Source organism: Chiloscyllium punctatum, chromosome 40 (genome assembly GCF_047496795.1).
Source record: "Chiloscyllium punctatum isolate Juve2018m chromosome 40, sChiPun1.3, whole genome shotgun sequence".
In the NCBI taxonomy this organism is placed as follows: domain Eukaryota; kingdom Metazoa; phylum Chordata; class Chondrichthyes; order Orectolobiformes; family Hemiscylliidae; genus Chiloscyllium; species Chiloscyllium punctatum.
This window is the reverse complement of record NC_092778.1, coordinates 46869352-46895269: the sequence shown is the minus strand read 5'-3', so window position 1 is coordinate 46895269 and position 25918 is coordinate 46869352. Positions and strand designations below refer to the sequence as shown.

The 25918-nt window shown below is 39.4% G+C and overlaps 2 protein-coding genes across 4 annotated transcripts in view; one reads left to right on the top strand and one right to left on the bottom strand.

Moving 5' to 3' along the window:
• Window positions 1–357: 357 nt before the first annotated feature.
• bri3 (brain protein I3) lies at window positions 358–10651 on the bottom strand. The gene is made up of 3 exons (XM_072559828.1): window positions 10236–10651; window positions 9563–9695; window positions 358–777 (listed from the first exon to the last, which is right to left on the bottom strand). The coding sequence occupies exons 1-3, from the start codon at window positions 10372–10374 to the stop codon at window positions 645–647; spliced, it is 405 nt and encodes a 134-aa protein (XP_072415929.1). The 5' UTR covers window positions 10375–10651; the 3' UTR covers window positions 358–644.
• Window positions 10652–17287: 6636 nt separating this feature from the next.
• tecpr1a (tectonin beta-propeller repeat containing 1a) overlaps window positions 17288–25918 on the top strand; it is an 81927-nt gene continuing 73296 nt past the window's right edge. For 2 of the 3 annotated variants that reach the window (XM_072559823.1, XM_072559821.1), the window contains exon 1: window positions 17289–17346. The gene's annotated coding sequence lies outside the window, so the exon portion shown is untranslated. Of the gene's footprint in view, window positions 17347–23380; window positions 23539–25918 lie in introns of all 3 variants that reach the window. The other variant, XM_072559822.1, reaches the window with a different exon arrangement.

Sequence of the window (25918 nt, the reverse complement as noted above, 5' to 3'; positions counted from 1 at the left end):
AGAGAGAGCTGGGAATTTAATAAAGTGAGCTATGCTCTAGAATGTACTGACTGAAAGGGTGGAAAATTAATTGCAAATTTAAGATGAGAATTGTATAAATCCTCAAACTAAAGAATCAAGCAAGACTGCTGGAAAAACAAGGGATAATGGGACTAACTAGATAGTTCTTCCACAATGGAAGAAATGGCTCCCATCCATGCGAGACTTTCTCACCTGTTGATAGGTGTGTGCAAACAAAATGACATTTAAACTCTGGCTTGCAATTCACATCTTATCCAAGTTGCCAAAGGCATTCCTGATCCATTATTGACACTTCTGTTTAACAACCAGACAAAAGTAGCTAGTTAAAAATAGTAATACAAGAATGCAGATTTAATTGTACCATTTTCAAGGGCAATTTAAGGAAACAGTAAAATGGAGAATCAATTTTTGCCTGTACATTTGAACTATTCATAATGGAGAAATTATAGTCACTTGCAGGCATTCAATTGTCATGCTTTTGTTTTTAAAGATCAAATTTCAATTTCAATTTCAAACTAAATCACAGAATGAAGGCAAGTCATCTGTAGTTTATACACAATGGTAGAGAATTTACAGTAAAAAATTTAAATTTGGCCACAGATAGGCTGGTCACTTTGATCCAGTTAACCGAAGCTGGCTCCACAGTTTGGGCATCTTCGTTGTCGCAGAGCCAAACAAAATAGGATCCCAATTGGAAAGAATAATATTGCACACAGCACACCCAAGCAAGTGAAGTCATCTTCCAGAACACCAACCCTGTTTAAAAGAAAACAAATTAAATTAAAAATTGTCAACTCACTCCACATTCCCCATTTTTATTGCAGCCAAAATTATGTACATGCAGTTTCAGAGGAATACTGGTGATAATAGAACTAAATTCCAAGTACCAATTGGACACAGGTTGGCTTGTATTTCCTAAATTGAGATTAAAACAATTTAATGCCTTAGAGTGAACTATTTCCATCGGAAAGAAATCCAGAACAAATATGATCTTTAAAATTTGAACTGGACTATTTTATCTAATGCTATTTAAAAAAAAAAGGGAGGTGATGACCTCGTGGTTTTATCACTAAACTGTTAATCCAAAGACTCTGGTCTGAATCCTGCCATGGCAAATAATGGAATTTGAGTTCAATAAAAATCTGGAATTGAGAGTTCAATAATAACCACAAATCTGTCGTTGATCGTCTGGTTCACTAATGTCCCTTGAGGAAGGAAACTGCCATCCTTACCTGGTCTGGCCTATATGCGACACCAGACCCACAGCAATGAGACTCTTAACTGCCCTAGCCAACGATGCCCTCCACCCATGAATGAATAAAAGAATGATAACAGGAAGCATTTACATATAGAGTAAGAAATATGGAGATATTCATATGAGAGAGAGGCTGGAGGCACAACTGAAAATGCCAGAACAGATTTTTATTGAGAAAAGACATTGAGAATGTGAAATCAAGATAACTAAATGCAGGAGACGTCAATCAGATCCAAATGAAGAATTTCACTGCAGCTTTGGGTGCCTCACCCAAGTGAGGATCCTGTGCAAACTGAATAGATGTGTTATGACTTCAGAAGGGATTTAGCCAAACTAAATCATGTTCCTATCCTTTAACCACAGTGTGGACCTGGCATGTGTCCCCAAATCCTGGAACTGGACTTGAAATCAACCTTCTGGCTCAGAAGAATGCACTTTCCAACTGAGCCAAGCAAATACCACAAGACTAAAATCATTGTAGAAGACCAGATCTGTACTGCTCCAATTGTACAGAATTCATTTACGAGCCAGAAGAATTTGTACTTCATTTTCCTTAGTTGGCTGTTCACTAGAGTTTCAGGACAGCAGAAAATTGAAATTATTCAATTTCAAAAGCAGGTTGGTAGATACTGTAAAGAGTAGTTTAGTCTTAAAACTGATTCTATCCCATCCCTTTCGGCTCTCAGAAGAGAAGGCGCAACCAAACCAACCATCTCTGCAGTTTTGTGATGTACACAAAATTCCAAATCTTTAAATTATAGGAGCAAGGGCAAAAATGGTGATTGGTCAGTGTATGCTGCCATTGCAACCAGGAAAACTAGCACTAACTTCTGGAGTCCACTTATGTGCAGTTAAAAATTAGGAAAAGCAAAGCCACTGTCTAACTTTCTGCTCCTCCTTGGGAGCTGTCTGTATCCCATGTTATCTAACTGTACTAGTTAGTACACCATGCAGAATCTTGTCAAACACTTCACTAAAGTCCACATAAACAATATATACTGCTCTGCTCGCAATCATTTTGGTTACTTCCTCAAAACTCAAGTTTGAGACATGATTTCCCCTCACACAAAACCATGCTGACTATCCCAAAACATTCCTCACCTCTCCAAATGCATGTAAATCCTATGTTTCAGAATCACCAAATTACTCACCAATGTCAAGCTCATAGACCCAAGCTTCTCCTTACAGCCTCTAAAGACATAAGGTTAGCCATCCTCCAACACCTCACCTGTGGTTGTAGGCGGGATAACTATTTCTATTAGGGGCACCACAATTTCTTCCCTAACTTCCCACAACGTCCTGGGATAGGCTTGATCAGGTTCCCAACATTTATCTTCCCCTTTGTATTTTAAGGCTCAAGCATTTCCTCTTCTGTAATACGAACGGTTTACAAAACATCAATTTCCCCAAGTTCTCTAGCCTCTATTTCTTTCTCCACAGTAAATACTGAAAAATATTTAGTATCTCTTCCACTCCAGAGGTTCAGCACTGATGATCCTCACAGATCCAAGCCGTATTCTCTCTCTAGTTGCTCTTACTTTATTTGGAAAATCTAAGTTGGCTAGAAGGCCGACTTTCAATTCGGAGTGATGCCAACAGCATAGATGCAATTTCCACATGGGCTGAGGTCTCCGCAAAAAGACTATTTCTCAACCTCTCTTCTCACTTTAGAGATGGTGAATCTCAGATTAAACCATCACCAGTCATCTCCAATGAGAAGACACCCCAAGTCTAGTCATAATGTGATAACTTCACCTTTATCTTGACCAGAAACTGAACTAGATCACTACATGAACATTGCCAGTAGCTGGAAATTATATAAATAACTTATCTACTGACTCCTCAAGTACTTCCACTATATACAAGCCACAAATTAATGTGATGGAATACTCCCAACTTGCCTAATTGAGTGCAGCTTTGAGAATGAGTATTGACAGCAGGGAGGACAAAACAGCCTGTTTGAACAGCCCATCCACCAGTTTCAATATTCACTCCTACAGTGCAGCAACTGATCAAGGTTTCTTTGATAGAGGTATTGGGTTTAGAAGGCACTAAGGACAAGGACATCATGTATAGGAACACCATTTACAGGTTCCTTACATACATTTCTAAGTCAGGATGGCAGCAGATGTAATTTCTTGACTGTCACCTGGTCAAAATCCTAAAACTCCCTCAGGAGATATTGGCTGTACATAATATAGACTGCACTTGTAGAAAATGTCTTACCACTTTCTCAAGGGCAACAACAGAGTCAAGTCAATCCTGCTTTGGCTTGTGACATCCCACCCTCCCAACCAAGAGCAGAAATTGCACTTTTACACTTGACCAAAAATTCACTTTTTTTAAAAAACACATTTATATGCAGATCAACAAGTTTCCAATTAACAAGTTACAATCAAAAGTACAATTTTAAAAGTTCATTTAACTTTTAGTTCCCATTTGTTATATCTCAACCTTTGTTTACTTGAAATTTGAGTGAAATAATCTGTGCACTTCACTTACTGGTTTGTTCTTTGTGAACAATCTTAATGTGATTGGTTGCTGAGTCTGAGTCTATTTGGTAGTTATCACTGCAATTGGATGACCAGGGATCCCTAACAACATTTGGAAAGGGAAAAAATCTATTGCTATGATAGTGAAATCTCTCCAGTTAACATGCCACTTTACCATTGGCTTGGACTATGTAGTCAATAAACTACATTAAAACAGGATCTCACATTAAACATAATAAAACTTTGATTGCTTGAATGCATTAAGTTCAGTTGTAACCCAGCATCAGCTACAGGCAGAATTTAAGCTACATTTTCTTCACTTTAGAGCAAAAAAGGTTAGAGTGAATAAAAATTGAATTACAAAATGATAAAGTTTACCCAGAATAAGGGTCAGAGTACTTGACTGCAAGAATCAAACGTGGTGGTTTAGGAAGTTTCCTATCCTGGATTGGAGTCAAATGAAAAGGATTGGTTCGGTGGCAGGTTAAAAATAATCCTTTTAGCCAAAGCATTAGAAAGAAGAGATAATTCATATTGGAACATTGGTGTGGGCAACACAGCAAGAAAGAGAGCACAACAAGATTTGAAATTATTTCTAATATGAGGAAAGGGTAAGTTATTTTAGATTTGTTTAAAAATCAAGAATAGTAGACAACTTCCCATTTTCCTCAGCCATAAAACTCAAAGCAAACAAACATTCAAATGCAGCTACAAAATGCTACACAAAGTGCTGATTAACTTTGACTACATGTTGATTTTAAGTCGTCCAGTAAAAGTAGCACTTGGAACATCATTCCCAACCAGGGTGAATCATTGTAAAATGCCAAACTAATTCCCTCCGTGACTTTAGGTTTCAATTTGAAGCACCATTTCCAAGAAGTCAGGTGACCAACAGGAAATTTTCTCTGTCTCCGTTTGAGCTAGAAATAAAACAGTCAGCACACGCTCACACACTACGGCAGAGGGGGGCACAAGGGAATGACGGCGGGGGGTAGGAGGATATGAAGGTAAAGAGTGCACAATAATGCAAAAGAAAATGGGTTGGAACTACAGGAGGGACAAAATGCAAGGGGTAGGGGAAGGCAAAGGCATAAGAAAGCTAGAGTGAAAGGTTAGGCAAGGGAGAGTGCACAAGAAAGGGAAGGTCTGAGAGGAGGAGTCAGGGAAAGGAGGGGAGGGTAACAGCACAAGTGCAATCTATGGAAGAGACAGAAGGAAAGCAGGAACCAGTAAGCTAATGTTGAGACAAGAGAAAAGAGTGTAGAAGTGCTAGAGCACAGGAAGGAGGCAGTGCAAGAGAGTGGAGTCTGTCCCATCCTTTTTGTCTGACCGAGAGCGCAATTGAGACACCAAAAGAGATGGTGTTTGAGAGCAGCGGCACCGTGCAACAGCCAAAATAAAATAGTGTGATGGAACAGAGTTTGGGAGGGTGTGTAGAGAGAAGCAGTGGCAGGGAACAAGTCAAAACAGGGAAGGAGTGCAGGAGACAAGTGGGCAATAGAGGTCAAGGGACTATAGATAGGACCTGGGTGACAGAGGGTGTAAGAGAAAGAAAAATGCAAGAGAACAGGAGCCATGAGGAACGCAGATGCAGAAGCCCAGGAGGGGCAGAGGAATGCAAAACAGGAGTGAGAAATAAGGAAGGGAATTAGGGAACAGAGGGCAAGAAAGGATCAAAAGAAAAGGAAATAGAATGAGCAAACAAATAAAAAAAAAGGGAAGACCATAGGGTCTGGGGAAAATAAAAGTCTCTGAACTGGAATCAGATTGTCTATTTTCAATTTCTGCACATTGTATAAACCTCTCCAAACAATTCATGACAGGAAAGCAGATCAACACAGGATAGAGGGAGAAAAACTAAATTAACATTTTCCAATATTCCTTTCCATCAGACCCTTTTCCTCAGGATAATAAAGGTTCAGAAATAGACCCTGAATTCTGAAGGATATGCAGTTGTAGTTGGAACTTGTCTACTCACTTTACAGAAGTGAGATTCCACTTGTGAAAATAGATTCTCAGTTTACATGGAAGTCGATCATTATGGAAGCTTTAGAATGCCAGCTGTGTCTCAGTTCCCTACATGCCAAGTTTCACCAGATTTTATTCCAACAGTGAAATAATTTAAATTGCCAAAACTTATTTTCCCACTTGAGAACAGTCACAACAACTGTTGATGACCATGGCACAGTGGATAACATGTGCCTTGGAATCAGAAGGTTGTAGGTTCACGTTGCACTCCATGAGATCTGGATGGAAGATCCAGTTTCAGACTTGTACTAATGGAGTGGTATGTTGTCAGAGGTAGAGTCTTTGGGTGAGATTTTAAAATCAAGGAGGCATTAGCTGTAAAAGATCCTGTGTAAAGCAGCTAATATTTATCACTCAAAATCAATAAGTGGTAAAGTCACCAGACCCATAGGGCTGCTCACTGGTGGTGCGTAAAACTGAAGTTAACCACACATCAGGCAAGGGGAAAGCCTTTATGGTAACCTCAGCCAATGTGAGAATTGAACCCATGCTGCTGGCATCACTCACCACTGCAAACCCACTATTCAGCCAACTGACCTTCCAATCAACACTTCATTATCAATCATTATCTCACTACTGTTTGCAAGAGTTTGTAGTCTATAAATTGGCTACCATGTTTCTTACATTACAACTCCCTGCAGCTCAAAAGTTTTATTGGCTGTAAAGAATGTTGGATGCCATGCATTGTGAATGGCACTGAGTAAATGCAAGTGTTTATTCCATTGTACAGCAAGTGGACATATCAGGGAGCAAAGCATTACTAGATTTGGTAATTTAAAACTTGTTATTTGGTTAGCAGCTGAGGTCAGGAATCAAACCAGGAGCCTTCTGGCAGGCCTGTTTGTCTTCACACTTTTGTGGATTTAACCAAGATGCACAGCAACCAATTCACATTATCCCCAAACTGATCACAACCTGAGGACCTACTCTGGGCCATTCCTCATCTATGCAGCTCACCAGGTAAAAACTTGAGGTACAGAGGAGTCTGGCCACTAATAGTTATGAATACAGAAACAATTGAAAATGGGGCACCAGAGTTTTAGCAGTTGGAGGATTCCACCCAACTGCACCATGATCAATTAGGTAGAAAAAAAATTACAGGGCAACCTATCTTTAAAAGAACTGTGGTTAAAAAGATGGTCATGATAATTGCATTTATGAAGACTGAAGCGAAGAACAAGTTAACAAAAAAGCCAAATTGACAAAGCTGGAATCTTTGTACATGATGCCAGCTCAACATAACCATCACTTAACTGCATTTCTATCGAAAAAAGAATGGGAAACTTAATTCTACCCAATGGAAATGTTTTATTTGTAAATAAAGTCCAAATGACTTGGACCAAGGGTTTTATTATAAACAGTGGCCTCAAAAATGAATATTGTATGTTAAATTAATAATGTCATAGTTTTGATACAATTGGGAAGAAATAATCAAAGCCTGCTCTGCTATAGAGAGACTTTGCACTTCTATTAGCTTAATATGGTTTGAGGGAAGAGGACCTAAACTAAATTTCCAAAATAATGGGAGTTTTCAGAGTCTATATAATCAAGTTTCATGAAGAAATATTGCTATATCAAGCTGGCTTAGCCCAACAGAACTTGAAGAGTCATTTTAGAAAAGAGCCACAAAACTTATCAAACTGCCAGTCATTAAATTTAAATCTCAAACCAGGATTGCAAGCAAGTGTTCAAGTTGCCTTTCTTAAAAGAATGGAGGAAATAGTCCAAGCTAAAGGCTCCTACACCAGTCTGGAAAACACACCAGCAAAACCACCCACTACTTCAGTTTTACATACAAGTGGAAACCTAAATTCAATGCAGGGTTTCTTTTAAAGTCTAGCCAACGGTTCATTCCACTGAGTTTTTCTTCATAATGGGGTCAAATGGCATCATAGGACTGTGAAATTGTATGACGTACAATTAACAAAATAATATTTTGTTTGGTATAAAGTGAACAAGCCACATATCAATAGTAAAATTTCAAACTGAAGTTAGAGGACCAACCTAGAGGCAAGAAAAAAAATTCTAATCCATTTTTACTGAAACATTAGTGGTGTGTGTTATAGGCCACTATTTTGTGCATCCGCTGAATAATCTCTAGATTAAAAAACATTAAATATTAAGCATAAGTTCTGATATTCCTCAGTGCATTGTGGATGTAATATTTGAATGTACCACTGGACTAGCCAGTGGCTGCTAGGTTTTCTACCTGACAACAGGTCACATAGAACAACTTTATGTGGCTGTACAGGCTGTTCTGCTATAACAGTTTGTTAACACTTGAATTGGGGACACTTTCTAAAGCACAGTTTCAAAGCATGTACTGGTTTTAATGAGATTCCAGCCCCATTAGTTTAAAATGGTGCTGCTATTATGATTTTCTTTAGAATGTGATTGCACGAGAACAGAACTACCATTACACTAGAACTGACTGTACAGCAGTTTAGTAAATTTGTGGCTGAGCTCAATGAACAGTAAAGTTCTTGATCCATATAACCCATAAGGGCCACTTGTGGTATAATCCTGACCCAGGAGGCAGATTCAAATCCCACCTATTCCAGACATCTCTGAACAGCTTGCTTTCAAAACATGCAAACAATGTTACCCAAATATGAACAGTAAAAATAAAAATTGTGTTGATATAGTACAGGGCAATACATTACCAGTTAAGAGCTGAAATTCACGCAGACCTCCACAAATCCCTGAAAGTTTGAGGTCAGGAGGTGATTCTGTAATGGTCATGGCCACAGGTTTCTGGCACATCTGAATACTGCCAACATACAGCCTGGGGGTACAGTGGGGTGACATTTGAGGAGGTGGGGAATAGAGTTGAGTAGTGTTCAGCTCCACCACAACACCTAGCCTCCCCTCACCCATATTCCTGAGATAAATTCATGGAGTATTGTGATTGTGATATTCAAGGGCCTAGAGTAAGATCCCAGACTTGACATCCAGATAAGTGGGCCCATCTCCATGGTAGATATGAAAAATGTTCAGGAACCATTGGACATAACCTGCTTCCATTGGGGATGCCCTTAGTCAATATGAAGTCCAAGGACAATGAAACACCTTAATTCATTTGTTTGAAGATGCCTGTAGTGCAGTGGTAGTGTCCCTACCTCAGATTCAGGTTCAAGCTCCATTTGCTTCAGAAGTGGTTGGTAACATTTCAGAATAGATTGAGTAGAAAATAAAATTGCAGTCCAGAGCTGTTGCACAATGTACTGGGCAGTTTAGCCCAGGTTGACAGATCTTCCATCACAAGGATGGGTAGGAAGCTGTTAATTTAAACCGTAGCAGGGATTGGAGTGTGCAAGGTCGCAATTTTGCTACTTTGGAGTTTGCACAATTCTCCTTATCTGAGGGTTTCTGCCAGGTACTCCAATTTCCTCCCATGATCCAAATAAAAGTCGTTGGGTGGACTAGCTAACTTAATTGCCTGTACTGTCTACAGGCACGTAATTTAGGTGGTTTAGCCATGAGAAATGCAGGGTTAGAGGGTTCAGGTGGAGAGCTGGGTCTAGGCAGCATGGTGTTTGGAAGGTCAGTGCAGACTCAATGGGTCAAATAGCCTCTTTCCACACTGTAAGGAAACTATTCAATGATATTTGTTCACTCAAATGAAGCATACACATTGTCATAAAACATTCCTAACTTTACCATGACGCTTCAAAATTGATAGCTTTCTGGAGGACACATTCTTCAAAATTGTAAGTTCATTCATAAAAAAGCATAGCATTTTTTATAAAACGTGCATCATTGTTACCTGCAAGCTGGACAGCCACCCACCACTACAACTGAAGCTGCAGCTGGCTGCTGAATAATAGTATAAGTGTTTGAGTAGTTTGATCCTGGACACACAGGGGGCTGGATACCTGCAGGGGCTGGAGGTACATAACCTGTAAAACAAAAAAAGTCAAAACCTGATTAAATTCCATAGAGTAATTACATCCCCTCTTCTCCCCACCCAAAACAACCTTATCTTCATTTAAATAATCCTATATCAAAGCAATATCAATAACAATATCAAAATAACTGGCATTTAAGTTATAAAACACAACTTAAAGAAAATGAATCCATACAGCAAGATTAAGAACAGACCAGTTTCATCAATTAATTTAACAGTCAACCTTGTGCCGCCCCCAGAATATTTAAAGTAATGTCGGCGTGGTTAAAACTCAAAAGTTAATTTCTGATTATTTGCGATTTTAAAGAATCAACTGATCACGACAAAACTAACAGTCTTGCCTACCCAGCTTCTCCAAACAATTACTGTTAAACTCTCAGCACTGAGGGGAAACGTGAAGAATATTTGTCAGGTGATTTCGAAGTTTCAATGCAATTACATACACCCTGCCATGACTTTGCTGCGGCTCCAGTGGAGGACTAGATTGGCTATGCCTGTGTACATAATATAAATAAGAAATGGGTGGGCACACCTGAAGCCGGGTAAGAGTATGGAGGGGGCTGGTATCCAGGCGGTGGGATGGTCCCGTAGGTCTGGCCGTAGTCGTAGCCCCTCTCCGGCACCGCAGCGTACGCGGGTGGCCTCTCCTGCAAGAGGGGCTTGTTATCCATGGGTGGAGATGGAAAGCAAGAGCCGAGAGAAAGCGACAGTGGCGACGGAACTCCAGTGGCAGCAGGCGTCGCTCAGCCCCGGAGCGAGGTTGTGGGCCAGGACAGAATGGGGAACCCTCTCTGTACGGGAGGGTTTCCCAAGAGCTCGGGAGTGGGCAACAGCGAACCTCTACCACGACCCGGGGAATCACCGCCCTGTCTCCCGGGGATTGTTACACCACGTTCGGCATGCGCACTCCGGGGATTCCCCCCCACCCCAACTCGATACAAAATCACAAGATACCTGTCACGTGACAGCAGGCAATGTGACTTCCGCAACAGTCCTTAAAGGGACCCTGCTCTATTTTAGATTTTATTGAGTTAAACAACATTAAAACAGATCCTTTGGTCTAACCATTCAGGGCCGACCATAACCCCAAATAAACTTGTCCCCATTGCCTGTGGTTGGCCCATATCCCTCCAAACCATCCTTCTTCATGTACTTATCCAAATGTCTTTTAAATGTTGTAACTGTGCCTGTTTCCACCACTTCCTCTGGCAATTCATTCCACACACAAACACCCTAATTTAAAAAAGATATCCCTCATGTCCTTTTAAATCTCTTTCTCCGCTCCCCAGTTTTGAATTTACCCACCTGAAGGAAAAGACCTTTGTCATTCACTTTATCTATGCTCCTCATGATTTTATAAACTTCAATAAGGTCACCTTCAACCACCTCCACTCCAGTGAAAAAAGTCCCAGCCTATTTTAAAACTGAGCATTCCCAGCCACATTCTGTTTTAGAGAAACAGCTCCCTTCCATCTCCCATCATTTCTTTAAGGGAGCCTACTGCGTCCAAATTTGCAATATTTGGACCACATTAAATGTTAGATAACTATCATCTTCAAGAAAAAGGAACCCAACCATCTTCTCTTGACTTTTACCATCACTGACCACCCCACTAGCAACATCCTGGGAGTCAGACCATTGATCAGAAACTTATCTGAACCAGACATGTAAGTGCTGTGGCTACAAAAGCAAGAGCAGGGATAGGATAAACTATGAGTGGAGGACAGGGCAAAAACTTTCCATTTTAAACATACAGATCAATGAGTAGCCCAGATCCAGATAACTCAAGAGCTGTCCAGGACCCAATTTTGAAAGGTGACACACTACAAGGTACAAGACTACATGCTGGGGAATTCACAAAATTTGGGGTAGCTACTGCCAAGGCTTAATGAACGAAGGACACTGTTTAAGGCTCCCACTCTACTGTGTAAGGTGGGACTGGAATCTGAAGAAAACTCTTCATTGTATGTAGCAGAGTCATAGAGATGTACAGACCCTTCGGTCCAACCCGTCCATGCCAACCAGATATCCCAACCCAATCTAGTCCCACCTGCCAGCACCAGGTTTTTATCCCTCCAAACCGTTCCTATTCATATACCCATCCAAATGCCTCTTAAATGTTGCAATTGTACCAGCCTCCACCACATCGTCTAACAGCTCTTTTCATACACGGACCACCCTCTGCGTGAAAAAGTTGCCCCTTAGGTCTCTTTTATATCTTTCCCCTCTCACCCTAAACCTATGCCCTCTTGTTCTGGACTCCCCAACCCCAGAGAAAAGACTTTATCTATTTATCCTATCCATGCCCCTCATGATTTTATAAACCTCGATAAGATCACCCCTCAGCCTCCGACACTCCAGGGAAAACAGCCCCAGCCTGTTCAGCCTCTCCCTGTAGCTCAGATCCTCCAACCCTGGCAACATCCTTGTAAATCTTTTCTGAACCCTTTCAAGTTTCACAACATCTTTCCGATAGGAAGGAGACCAGAATTGCACACAATATTCCAATAGTGGCCTAACCAATGTCCTGTACAGCCGCAACATGACCTCCCAACTCCTGTACTCAATACTCTGACCAATAAAGGAAAGCATACCAAATGCCTTCTTCACTATCCTATTTACCTGCGACTCCACTTTCAAGGAGCTATGAACCCGCACTCCAAGGTCTCTTTGTTCAGCAACATATCCTAGGACCTTACTATTAAGTATATAAGTCCTGCTAAGATTTGCTTTCCCAAAATGCAGAACCTCGCATTTATCTGAATTAAACTCCATCTGCCACTTCTCAGCCCATTTGCCCATCTGGTCCAGATCCTGTTGTAATCTGAGATAACTCTCTTCGCTGTCCACTACACCTCCAATTTTGGTGTCATCTGCAAACTTACTAACTGTGCCTCTTATGTAAATCATTTATGTAAATGACAAAAAGTAGAGGGCCCAGCACCGATCCTTGTGGCATTCCACTGGTCAAAGGCCTCCAGTCTGAAAAACAACCCTCCACCACCACCCTCTGTCTTCTACTTTTGAGCCAGTTCTGTATCCAAATGGCTAGTTCTCCCTGTATTCCATGAGATCTAACCTTGCTAATCAGTCTCCCATGGGGAACCTTGTCGAACACCTTACTTAAGTCCATATAGATCACATCTACTGCTCTGCCCTCATCAATCTTCTTTGTTACTTCTTCAAAAAACTCAATCAAGTTTGAGAGACATGATTTCCCACGCACAAAGCCATGTTGACTATCCCGAATCAGTCCTTGCCTTTCCAAATACATTACATCCTGTCCCTCAGGATTCCCTCCAACAACTTGCCCACCACCAAGGTCGGGCTCACCGGTCTATAGTTCCCTGGCTTGTCTTTACCGCCCTTCTTAAACAGTGGCACCATGTTTTCCAACCTCCAGTCTTCCGACACCTCACCTGTGACTATCGATGATACAAATATCTCTGCAAAAGGCCCAGCAATCACTTCTCTAGCTTCCCACAGAGTTCTCGGGTACACCTGATCAGGTCCTGGGGATTTATCCACTTTTAACCGTTTCAAGACATCCAATACTTCCTCCTCTGTAATCTGGACATTTTGCAAGATGTCACCATCTATTTCTCTACAGTCTATATCTTCCATATCCTTTTCCACAGTAAATACTGAGGCAAAATATTCATTTAGTACCTCCCCCATTTTCTGTGGCTCCACACAAAGGCCGCCTTGCTGATCTTTGAGGGGCCGTATTCTCTCCCTAGTTACTCTTTTGTCCTTAATATATTTGTAAAAACCCTTCGGATTCTCCTTAATTCTATTTGCCAAAGCTATCTCATGTCCCCGTTTTCCCCTCCTGATTTCCCTCTTAAGTATACTCCTACTTTCTTTATACTCTAAGGATTCACTTGATCTATCCTGTCCATACCTGACATATGCTTCCTTCTTTTTCTTAACCAAACCCTTGATTTCTTTAATCATCCAGCATTCCCTATACCTACCAGCCTTCCCTTTCACCCTGACAGGAATATACTTTCTCTGGACTCTTGTTATCTCATTTCTGAAGGCTTCCCATTTTCCAGCCGTTCCTTTACCTGCGAACAACTGCCTCCAATCAGCTTTCGAAAGTTCTTGCCTAATACCGTCAAAATTAGCCTTTCTCCAATTTAGAACTACAACTTTTAGGTCTGGTCTATCCTTTTCCATCTCTATTTTAATTAGAATTATGGTCGCTGGCCCCAAAGTACTCCCCCACTGACACCTCAGTCACCTGCCCTGCCTTATTTCCCTAGAGTAGGTCAAGTTTTGCACCTTCTCTAGTAGGTACATCTACATACTGAATCAGAAAATTGTCTTGTACACACTTAAGAAATTCCTCTCCATCTAAACCTTTAACATTATGGCAGTCCTAGTCGATGTTTGGAAATTAAAATCCCCTACCATAACTACCCTATTATTCTTACAGATAGATGGAATGCTTTGATATGAAATATAAAAATACCATAAATATAATCTATAACTTTTAGAAAAGTAAGGCATGCTGTGTTGAAATAAAATTATACTGCACTATCAAATTTAAACTCTTTCATAATGAATCTGCAAATGTATTGAATGTGACGTGGAGGTGCCAGTGTTGGACTGGGATGGACAAAGTTAAAAATCTTACCAGATTATAGTTCAACAGGTTTATTTGAATTCACAAGCTTTTGGAGCAACACTCCTTCGTCAGGTGTGTCTCTGAACACTTGGGATTTCATATAAATCTGTTGGACTATAACTTGGGTTCATGTGATTTTTGACTTTGTACATGAATATAGTATATCTAAAAGTCTCCAGCCTCCAGCACTTGATTTTGAATGTAACAAATGTAACTTACAGCAAATACATTTTTTAAAGGCTTAATTCTGCTGACAATTCCAAACACATTTTTAAGATCTAGGTTTTAAAATCTGAGACAAAAGCTCCATGTGTTTTTCTTTCACAGTAAGAAGAGTGTCTGTTATCAACCTACATAGCTAAGGATTAATTACAGCTTTAGTGTATCATGTGACCACAAAGCAGACTAGCAGCCTATCTCAGGTTCTTATTTACTAACAGACGAGCTCTGGAAACATGAGACACAGTAACTGCAATTCCACACTTACATTGTGGCTAATGATGCGTGTCAACATAGTTAAAAAAATAAGGTTGCCTCGCAAAATTCACATGATTGTCAAAAGGAAACCACAGCTTTTTCTGCAGCAAATACACTAGCATAGTCAAACTACCATTAATATTTTAATATATCACTTTTATTTCTATGTCTAAGGTACAGGAGAAACTGTTCAGTGGATAATAATTAGCCCAAAGGAAGAGAGTTGTGGTTGAGACCAAGCAAATAAAATCAGCCCCCCAACATTGCAGGAGTCATGTCTGATGTTATTGTAACCTCAAATTAACATTCCCACCTACACCTCATAACCTTTCAACCCCTTACTTAATAAGAATTGTTCTCCCAAAATATAATTTAAAACCAAGTATTGTTGCCAGGGTTGAAGGGTTTGAGCTATTGGGAGAGGCTGAATAGGCTGAGGCAGTTTTCCCTAGAGCATTAGAGACTGAAGGATGATCTTATGGAGGTTTATAAAATCATGAGGGGCATGGATAGGGTAAAGAGACAAGGTATTTTCCCTGGGGTGGGTGAGTCCAAAACTAGAGGGCATAGGTTTAAGGTGAGAGGGGAAAGATTTAAAAGGGACCTAAGTGGCAATTTTTTCAAACAGAGGGTGGTACATGTATGGAATGAGCTGCCAGAGGAAGTGGTGGAGGTTGGTACAATTACAACATTTAAAAAGGCATCTGGATGGGTATATGAATAGAAAGGGTTTAGAAGGACATGGACCAAATGCTGGCAAATGGGACTAGATTGGGTTGGGATAGCTGGTCGGCATGGATGAGTTGGACCAAAGCATCTGTTTACGTGCTGTACACCTCTAAACTGACTTTAATTGACAGGATTTATACAACGTTGAAAGTGTGTTGCTGGAAAAGCACAGCAGGTCAGGCAGCATCCAAGGAGCAGGAAAATCGACATTTCGGGCCGGAGCCCTTCATCAGGACTTACACAATCACACGTAGGACCCTGGGTAGTGTTGCAGAACAGGGAGACTAGGGGTTCAGGCACACAATTCTTTGAAGTTTGCATCACATATAGACAGGGTGGTTAAGAAGGCATTTAGCATGCTTGCCTTCATTGCTCAGATCTTTTGAGTATAGGAGTTGGAATGTTATATTGAGGTTGTTCAGGATGTACGTGAGGCCTCTTCTGGAGTACGGTATCCAGTTCTGGTCACCTTGTTTTTGGAAGGATATTATTAAGCTGAAGAGGATTCAAAAGAGATTTACCAGGACGTTCACAGGAATGGAGGGTTTGAGTTATAAGGAGAGGCTGACATGTTTTTACTGGAACATAGGAGGTTGAGAAGTGACCTTTTCAATGTTTATAAAATCATGAGGGTTACAGATAAAGTGCATTTCTGTCGCTTTTCCCGAGGATGGGAGATTTCAAGTCTAATGGGGCAAATTTTCAAGGTAAGAGGGGAAAAATTTAAAAAAAGACATGGGGGCATTTTTTTTTAACCACAGTGGTTTCTGCGTGGAATGAACTTTTAGAGGGAGTGGTGGTTGTGGATACAGTTACAACATTTAAAAAACATTTAGATAAGTACATGAATAAAAAAATATTTGATGGGATATGGACCAAACTGTCTGGAGTTATGATTGGCATGGACTTCTTGGACCAAAGGATCTGTTTCCATGCTGCATGACCCTGACACATTCAACAGGGTATTGGATGATTTTTTAGATAGTGGTAATATTCCTACCTCTAAGACAGTAGACCTGGATTTAACTCCCACTTGCTCTAAAAGATGTGTAATAACATCTGTGCAAAGATATGTTAATTGGTAGTAGATAATGATGCTTATAGAGCAGTTCAGTCACAATTGGCTCAGTGGTCTTCTTCTGCACTGTATCAAATCCGTGAAGAATCAATCTACATCTGCCTTAAAAATATTCATGGACCTTGCTTCCACCACTTTTTCAGAAGAGTTCCAAATACTTAGAACCCTCAGAAAAAAAATCTGAATTTTTTGTCCCATATAGGCAACCTGTGATTTTAGGTTTATTCTGAATGCTGGATTCACATATATGAGGAAATGTCCACTCCACATCTACCTTTACATGATCCCTCAGGATTTTAAGTTCTTTTTATATTGTTAAGGTTTTCAATCTCTCTTTCAGAATATTTCTGTACCCAAACTTTCACCCATCTTTCTTCAGTACTCTAAGGTCCTTTTCCTTTAAGCTGAATGAGAAAGTATCTAAAAAATACCAAAGAATTGTGGACACTGTAAATTATAAACAAAAACAGAAATAGCTGGTAAACTCAGCAGTTCTAACAGCATCTGTGGACAGAACGCAAAGTACTGCATCTCCTTCAGCACCAGCTGCTTAGGGGGCGGGCACGTGAAGTACGTAACAGCCCCACCTGATTGACCTGTGGGTGCCCAATCGCAATCTTAGGGTCAATGGAGCCGACCAATCAAGCGTACTGAGGGGCGGGATCTCAACGGCTCAACAGCGGTCGTCAAGGAAGAAGGTTCCGGAAGCCGAGTCCGGTTTGAATGGTGAGAATTTACCTTCGTCTGTCTGTCTGTCTGTTTGTTTGTTTGTTTATTTATCAGGGTGCCATTCGGAGTCGGCAGCGAGCGCCTGTTTTCCCTGGCGATCGGAGGGGTGAGCTGGAGTCATGTGCAAAGATGAGATCCGATTTATGGAAGATCCATTCACACAAATGCGGGCTCTGACCCATTTAAAGGTGGTCCCCTCGAGAGTGGAGTGTGACCTATTTACAGGTGGCCCCCCTCAAGGGTGGGGTGTGACCCATTTAAAGGAAGTTTTCCTCAAGAGTGGGTTCTGATCCATTTAAAGGTGGTCCCCTTGGCGAGTGTGATTTGGCCAATTTAAAGGTGGTCCCCTTGAGTGTGGACTATGAGCCATTTAACATTGGCTACCTCAAGAAGGATTTGATCCAATTAAAGGTGGTCCCTTCGAAAGTGAACTTGATCTATTTAAAGTTGGTCCCCTCAAGAGTGGGCTCTGATCCATTTAAAGGAGATCCCCTTAATTGAACTCTGATTCATCTTGAGAAAGTGGGTTCGGACCTGTTTAGGGACCTAACCCCAGAGAAATGGGTTACTCGGTCGGACTGTGACCTATTTGTTGATGAAGACATTTTTAAAAAAATTATTCATGCAATGAGGGCATCGTTGGCTAGGCCAGTATTTATTTCCTGGCGACAGTTAAGAGTCAACCACATTGTCGTGAGTCTGGAGTGACATATAGGCCAGGCCAGGATAGCAGTTTCTTTCCCTAAAGGCTGTTAGTGAATTAGAGTCGTAGTCATAGAGATGTACAGCACGGAAACAGCAATGGTTTCACAGTCTTCTCTGGATTCTTAATTCCTGATTTTAATTGACATGCCATAGCGAGGTTCAAATCAAAGTCCCAGAACACAACCTGGATCACTGGAATAACAGTTCTGCAATAATGATTCCAGGCCATTGCCTCCCCTATTATTTGTCCAGAGATTCATTTGTCTTCAGAAATCAGCCTTAAGTTGTCAAAGGCCTAAGGTCTGGAATTATTTCCTTAAACCTAATCATTTTTTTAAGATGGTCCTTAAATGTTATATCTTTGACCTAGCTTTTGGTAAAAGCACAGCAGGTCAGGCAGCATCTGAGGAGCAGGAGAGCCCTTCATCAGGAAGTTTCTGGTAGCTCTAACATATCCTTAGGTGATTTAATTATCGTGCTTGATCAAGGATATCTCCGTGTGCCTTGGGGCCTTAAACTACATTAAATATAAATACCTTATTGATGTAAGTTGTTTATATTAACAGCCAGCTGAATTCTGGGAAATTCTTTATGGCTATGTTTTGTGTCATTCACACCTCATCTGACTGACAAATGCATATGACCATATCTTGCTACCTTCAGGGATCTGTGGACATTCATTCCAAGGAAAAACTGAAAAAACTGCAAATGTTGTAAATCAGAAACAAAAACAGAAATTGCTGCAAAAGTTCAGCATGTCTAGCAACATCTGTGGAGAAAAATGTTAATGTTTTGGGTCCAGTTACCCTTCCTGATGGTAGCAGGGAGAATTTGTTTTTTGTGGAGAAGGTGGGGAGGGGGCAGGGGGGAGGGGAGAGGGGGCAGGGGGCAGGGGGGAGGGGAGAGGAGAGGGGGCAGGGGAGAGGGGGCGGAGGTAAAGGGTCGATGATAGGTGGATAGAGCCCAAAGAGAGAGAAAGGAGTGGACAATGATCAGCCTGGGAGAATATATAGCTACTAATGGGGACAATTAGCAGCTAACAATAGCAGAAAATGTGATAACCAGGTGTGCAGAGTTTGGGGTATGGTTATGCCAAGGACCAAGGTGGTGTATTGAAGTGGCAGGCAACTGGAAGCTTAGGGTGTTTATTACAGGCAAAACATAGGTGCTCTGTGAAGCAGTCACCCAGTCTGCACTTTGTTTCTCCAATGTAGAAGAGACCACATTGTGAGCAGCAAATACAGTAGACTGGAAGAATGGTGTATAGCTTCAGGTTTAATTTTAATTTTTATATTGTATATTTTAAGACATGGTTTTATTTTCATTTTTGAGTTTGAGAACTTTGCTAACATGTTTCAGGTTTGTTTATATATTAATAATGAGGGCATTTGCAGACTTGGAGTAGAGCTGGGAGTTCCTAGTTTAAAATATATTTAAAAAGTAAAGAAAATTAGGTTGTTGACTAAGGTATTCAGTGATTATAGGGAGACAGACAAGCATCATTGAGTAAATCTGTGTCTGTGGGTACTAAAAAAAAAGGCAGCTGAAATAAGCTAGTCAGAAACTGGCCAGAATACTGCTGGGAGCTGAATATTTGGAAAACCCATGTGCTTGCTCTGAATGGACATAAAAGTCAGTAAAATGAAAGCTCCAGAAATCAATTACAAGAAGCTTTAGCTTGGAAATAGGGTTGACTTTAAGTTTTGAGTCCTTGCTGATGAAGGGCTTTTGTCTGAAACGTCGATTTTCTTTTCCTGCTCCTTGGTTGCTGCCTGACCTGCTGAGCTTTTCCAGCACCACTCTAATCTTTACTTTAAGATTTGAGTGCCTATATGTTTGTTGTTATGGACAAAACAGTTGAATTTTTCCTTCTGCTATTTGTAATGATCCCATTTCAAATTGTTCTTGTATGATGCAACATAGTTCATGTTTCCCTTTTTGTATAATAAAATTTATGTTCTTTTTGCTAAAAGTACATTGGCACTTTCATGAGAAACTGGTCAGTGAGTGACCTCTGCAATAAACAAAAAAAACAATTTATGGTCTATCAAGCCAGGTTTACTCTTGAGGTCTAATTTGTCCAGTTGAGATCAGCTGGGATCAAAACAAAGTCTGTGGGATCATAAATTTTTGAGTTTCAGCAGGGTCTATGAATTTTAAAAACACAAATGTGGAGGTACTGAGCATAAAAAAAAGGGATAGTTATGAAGTATGTTACACATTGGGATTTCAAATTGGTTTTGACTGTTGCTAAGACTACTAGAATTAGAAGATGTAACAGTGGATTATTTCAATCTTTGACTAAGGCTAAACTGAGAAGGTTAGCAGATAAATTACAGCTGGAAATAAAAGTAGGATCTCGAGGATAAAATGCTTTAAGTAATTACCCAGCATTTAGAATTTTAAATGAGGAAATAATGTATCACTGCTCAAATTAACTAAAATTAAGTTTAAAAATTTAATAAAATGTGAATTAACCAGTAAAGAAAGGGTAAGTTAAGAAGACAAGAATAAAGGGAAATAGAAAGAGAGAAAATAGAAAGGAAACTAACGTTAAAATGTTTGAACTCCAAAGAGGCAGGGAAAGAAGACATCGTGTAGGTGCAAATACTGCAGATGTTGGAATCTGTACTAAAAATTGCTGCAGATTACAGGATGAAGGGTCATCTAGACTGGAAACGTTAGCTTGCTTTCTCTCCATGTAAGCTGCCTGACCCGCTGTGATCGCCAGCACTTTTTAGTACACATAAGACATTGTGTTTGGTCAGAGGAAAGCTTAAAGTAAAGGAAAAATGAAGAGGTAGTAGTTCAGAGAACAGTTCTGTTTCTAATGAGGGATTTGATTTAATTACAGATCTGTATTTAGTACCTACATTTACCAACTATGGAGTTGAAAGATCTTTCAGCTAATTTAAAAAGCTAGCTGTGAAGTTGAAGTTGCCAAAAGATGCTTGGACCTTAATGTTACAGAGTATCCTGATAAGTGTAACAGTTTGTCAGAAGAGCAATCTGCAGACTATGGCGCTGTTATAAGGATGGTGGTTGGTTAGCTTAGTTGTCTGCACTTGCAAAGCATAGTGATGCCAACAGCATGTGTTCAATACTGGCTTAGGTCACCATGAAGAACTCTCCTTATCAACCTGTTCCCTCATCTGAGGTGTGGAGACCCTCCAGTTGTACCACCACTCGTCTCTCTCTCTAATGAGAGAGCTGCCCTATGTTCTCTGGGACAATGGTGACCTTAACTGACCTTATAAGGGCAATGCACTTCCCTGAACCTTACCACTTAAAATTTAGAGGAATAAGAAAGAAACCTCGTCATAACTTTGTAGAATTTGCAAGCGAAGAAAAATGCTGTTGGATCAGTGGTTTTGTTTACTGATGTAAGTGAAACAAATTGAGAATAGAAAATAAATCAGATTACTGAAGAGTATGTCAGCAATCCATAAGACTTATTTAGATGAGTGCCTCGCACCAAAGATCCAAGAAGCAGCAGTTGTATGGGTACCTATGATATCTCAGTTAAAAATCGCACAACATTAGGTTCTAGTCCAACAGGTTTATTTGGAAGCAGTAGCTTTTGGAGCGCTGCTCCTTCATCAGGTGGTTGTGGGGTGTAAGATCATAAGACACAGAATTTATAGCAAAAGTTTATAGTGTAAACTGAAATTATGTACATGTATTGAAAACAAACTTGGATTGTTTCTTAAGTCTCTCATCTCTTAGAATGAACATGTTGGTTTCAGTTCTTTCATATGTAAATCGCAAAACATTTAAAAGTTCTTGAACTTGCCTACTAGAATTCACATTTTCTCCACATTCGCTCTATCCAAGTCTCTCCTTATTCTGAAAGGAAAACTGAATGAATAGAAAATCTTGGAAAGGAAAATGTATTGTTTTTTTTCTAGAGCAACAAAGGGAAAAAGATTAGGATCTAAAGATGATATTGAGAAAGTAACATGTTTCTATTGTGATAAGACTTGACACACTAAACGTAATTGTTGGAATTTAAATGAGATACTGATTGCAGTAGTAAGAATACCTGAGGAATCCTCAATAAAACACATCAGAAAAGGAAATGGATTTATTCATTGTTGTCACATGTACCAATATATGGTGAAAAGTGTTGTTTTGCATATTATATAGGCAGATCATACCATAGAAAGTGCATCTGGATAGCAGAGTAGAGTGCAGAATACAGCTGCAGAGAAGATACAGAGAAAGAGATCAAAATTAACATTTGAGTGGTTTGTCCAAAAATTTTAAAAACTATAGCAGTACATCAGGTCGAGTTTGTTCCCTCAGGACCTTCTAAGAAAGGTGAGATGGCTCAGGGCAGTCAAGCAATTTTTTTCTTTATTATTGCTAAATCACACCTTCGGAGGTTCTGAATACTTTTATTTCAATGAAATTGGTGTTTCCTTATTCTTCCAATCAAAAGGAAAACCAATAACTGAGACATTAAAGTAAGTCAGATGCTGATGATATGATTTGTCTTTCAGAGGAGCTAATGATGAAAAGAAAATTAATTGACCATATACACGGAAGTTATAAAGTGCCCCCCTTATGTAGAATTGGAATAAAATGTGACTTAGTAAATGGGGAAATAGTAGTTGGAGTAGTGCAACAAATTCTTGGAGATGGAATTGGTCTTATCTTAGGAACAACCTTAGGAACAACAAAAATATTGGCTTCACTGAGGATGTTGGAACATCCAATGGAAGTAACAGAAATTGAGATGCCATATGATTAATATCCTGCACTGTGCCTTGATTATGTTGTGAGTACATATCACGAGTAATATCCTATAGAGTTAGACAGGAAGAGTCCCTACAAAGAGAAACAACATGTTTTTTATTTTTATATTATTTTGAAAACTGAAGTAAGAAACAATGAAGGTGAACAGATTGAGGCTGACTGCTTAGCCTATCTGCTTTAATAGAAATGCAACAGATAGAACCTAAGATGAGAAAGCTGTATCAAATGACCTACGTGGAAATTGAATCAAAACCAATACCTGAGTGTTACTATTTAAAAGACAAAGCCCCAATGAGGATGTAGAGACCACCACAAATATCAAATATTAATGATGAACATTGGCTGGTAGTTCATTGACTGGGAGTTCCATCTGAGAATCATCATGAAATTTTACAAATAGCTCATGAAATTCCAATGACAAGGCACTAGGATTTCAGGAAACTGCAGGCTAAAATACTAAAATATGTTGTATAAATTTGTAGTTAAATTTTCCAGGCATGCCATGCACGTCAAGTAATTGGGGAAACCCCAACCATAAATTAAACCTGTGTCTTTATTCCAATATTAGCTCTAGAAGAACTATTTAACAGTGTCTTAATAGGATGTGTGGGACCTGTACCTAAAGCAAGAAGAGGGAATCAATATCTTTTAACAACTATGGATGCTTTGACAAGAATTCTTGAGGCAATGTCTTTAGAGAAAATTATGATGGAACAGTAGTACAAGGTCAGTTCAATTTTTTAAGATATGCATAACCCAAAGAAATATAATCAGATCAAACTTCAAATTTTATATCACAAATATTCAAAGAAATAATGAATAGTCTGGGAATGAAACAATTTGTGTCTTTAGCTTATCATTCATAATCATAAGGAGCATATGAAAGATGACACCAAATTTAAAGATCACGATTAGAACATATTGTCAAGAATGTACTAAGGATTGAGACAAAGGAATTCCCTTGTCTCTGCTGCCAATAAGAATGCTCATACTGGGTCCCTTTTGAACTGATATATAAGCATGTCTTAAGAGGTTCCCTTAAATCAATAAAACCAAAAGTCATAACCTAAAGGTGAGAGTACCTTACTGACATATGCATCAAGTTTTAAGAAGAGCAAAGCAAAATATACGCGGTTTGTGGAAAAAATTGAAAAGTGCTCACAAACAATGAAAACTAGAGCAACCAAAAAGGCCAAAGCTGGTGACAAAGTTTTTAGTACAGTTACCTATCTCCAGGATCCATTAAAAGCTAAGCAAATTATTTAAAAGGCTAATCGTTAGAAGTTCACTTGATCTTAGCAATTCAAACAGGAACTCAATAATGTGAGTTTTCTGGTGAGTATCCCTGATGAGAGGCAAAAAAAATCAGTAAGTGTCATATTAATATGTTAAAATGATACTATGACAAGGAGGATAGTCAGAACAAAAGTATATTTACAGTGGTGAACAAAGTAGAGAGTGAAATGAAAATATCAGTGATTTGAAAATCACTCTGGTATTGAAAATTCTAAAGGCAGCCATCCAATAACCAAATTGGATAATATGAATAATGCAACATATGTTTAAAAAATAAAGGTGGAATAATATACTATCTTCCAGAAAATTATTGAGGCAACTTATAAAAGCTATTATAGACTCATAGCTCAGGGAAAATTCCTTTTGGTCATATATGATGTTGATGTAGTTAATGCATTACCAAGAAGGTTCTTACATACTGATACTCATGAGAAGTTAGCCCAAATGAGGGAAGAGATCAAGACCATGATGGGAGTGACATTGTTGAACCTAATTGGAGCTCACCTATTATGATGATGCTGAAACCAGACAGAATTTTACAAAGTCAATTCATTAATAAAGGAGGTTCAATCCAATTCCATGATTTTAGGAATGTAAAGAGAGGACTAAATAAGCACAGTGCATTATACAGATTGACTTTTTAAAGAGATATTTTTAAGTTTCATTGACATCCAAAGAAATATCAGCTTTGTAACCCCCAATGGACTTTATCAAAATCATGACATTTAGAATGAAAATGCAACAGCAATTTTTTATATTAACCAACAAGGTCATTGAAAGATTGTGTTGTATATACACAGTTTGGTTTTGTTCAACCAAATGCAAATATTTGCAACATTTGAACAAATTGATTTAGTTAAAAAAATTGGCTAAAATGAATTTGTCATCGTAAAAATAATTTATTTAAGCTACACTGAAACAAGGCCAAATAGCACCTTGAGAAGCAAAATTAAGGACTGTTTTTTAAAGTTTCCCATGCTTAAGAAATAACAAGAAATTTTGCAGTATATTGAATTTAATCGGAAGTTTGTTCTAAATTTCAGCACTCTGGTAGCTCCTCCGTAAAGTTTCTTTAAAAAAGACAAGAATTTGAACAGGCAAAGGAATGTCTGAGTACCTTTCACAGCTTGAAAGCTGTGTTGAATACCGTACTTCCTTGCTGCTTTTTTCAAAATATTGAATCAAGTTAGTTAAGCATCATCTTACTAAATTTGTGACTATCCTTAAATTAATTTGTGCCTTTCCAAGTGATAGTTTATTCTGACCCTCAGAATTGCTTTCATTAATTTGCCCACTACTGAGGTGAGAGCAACTGGCCTGTAGCCATTGGTCTATCCCTTACTGTCTGATTAACCAAAGATAAAACATTATCTATCCTCCGATCCTCACCAGTGAGGATTGAAAAATGGTGAGATTAGATTAGGTTACTTACAGTGTGGAAACAGGCCCTTCGGCAAAAGTCCACACCGACCCTCCGAACAGTAACCCACCCAGATCCATTTCCTTCTGACTAATGCACCTAACGCTATGGGCAATTTAGCATGGCCAATTCACCTGACCTGCACATCTTTGGACTGTGCGAGGAAACCGGAGCACCTGGAGGAAACCCACTCTTCTGCTAATTTATCCCGGCTTCTTTTAATGGATTGGGGTACATTACATCTGCCTGTGGTTATTTATCCACTTTGAAGGATGCTAACCCCATTAGAACAGCCTCTGTTCCTACTTTTAAAACTTTCAAAAATTCTAATTTCTTCTCTTTAACTGCAAATTCTCTGCCATCCCCATCTTTTGTGAAGAAAATACAAAG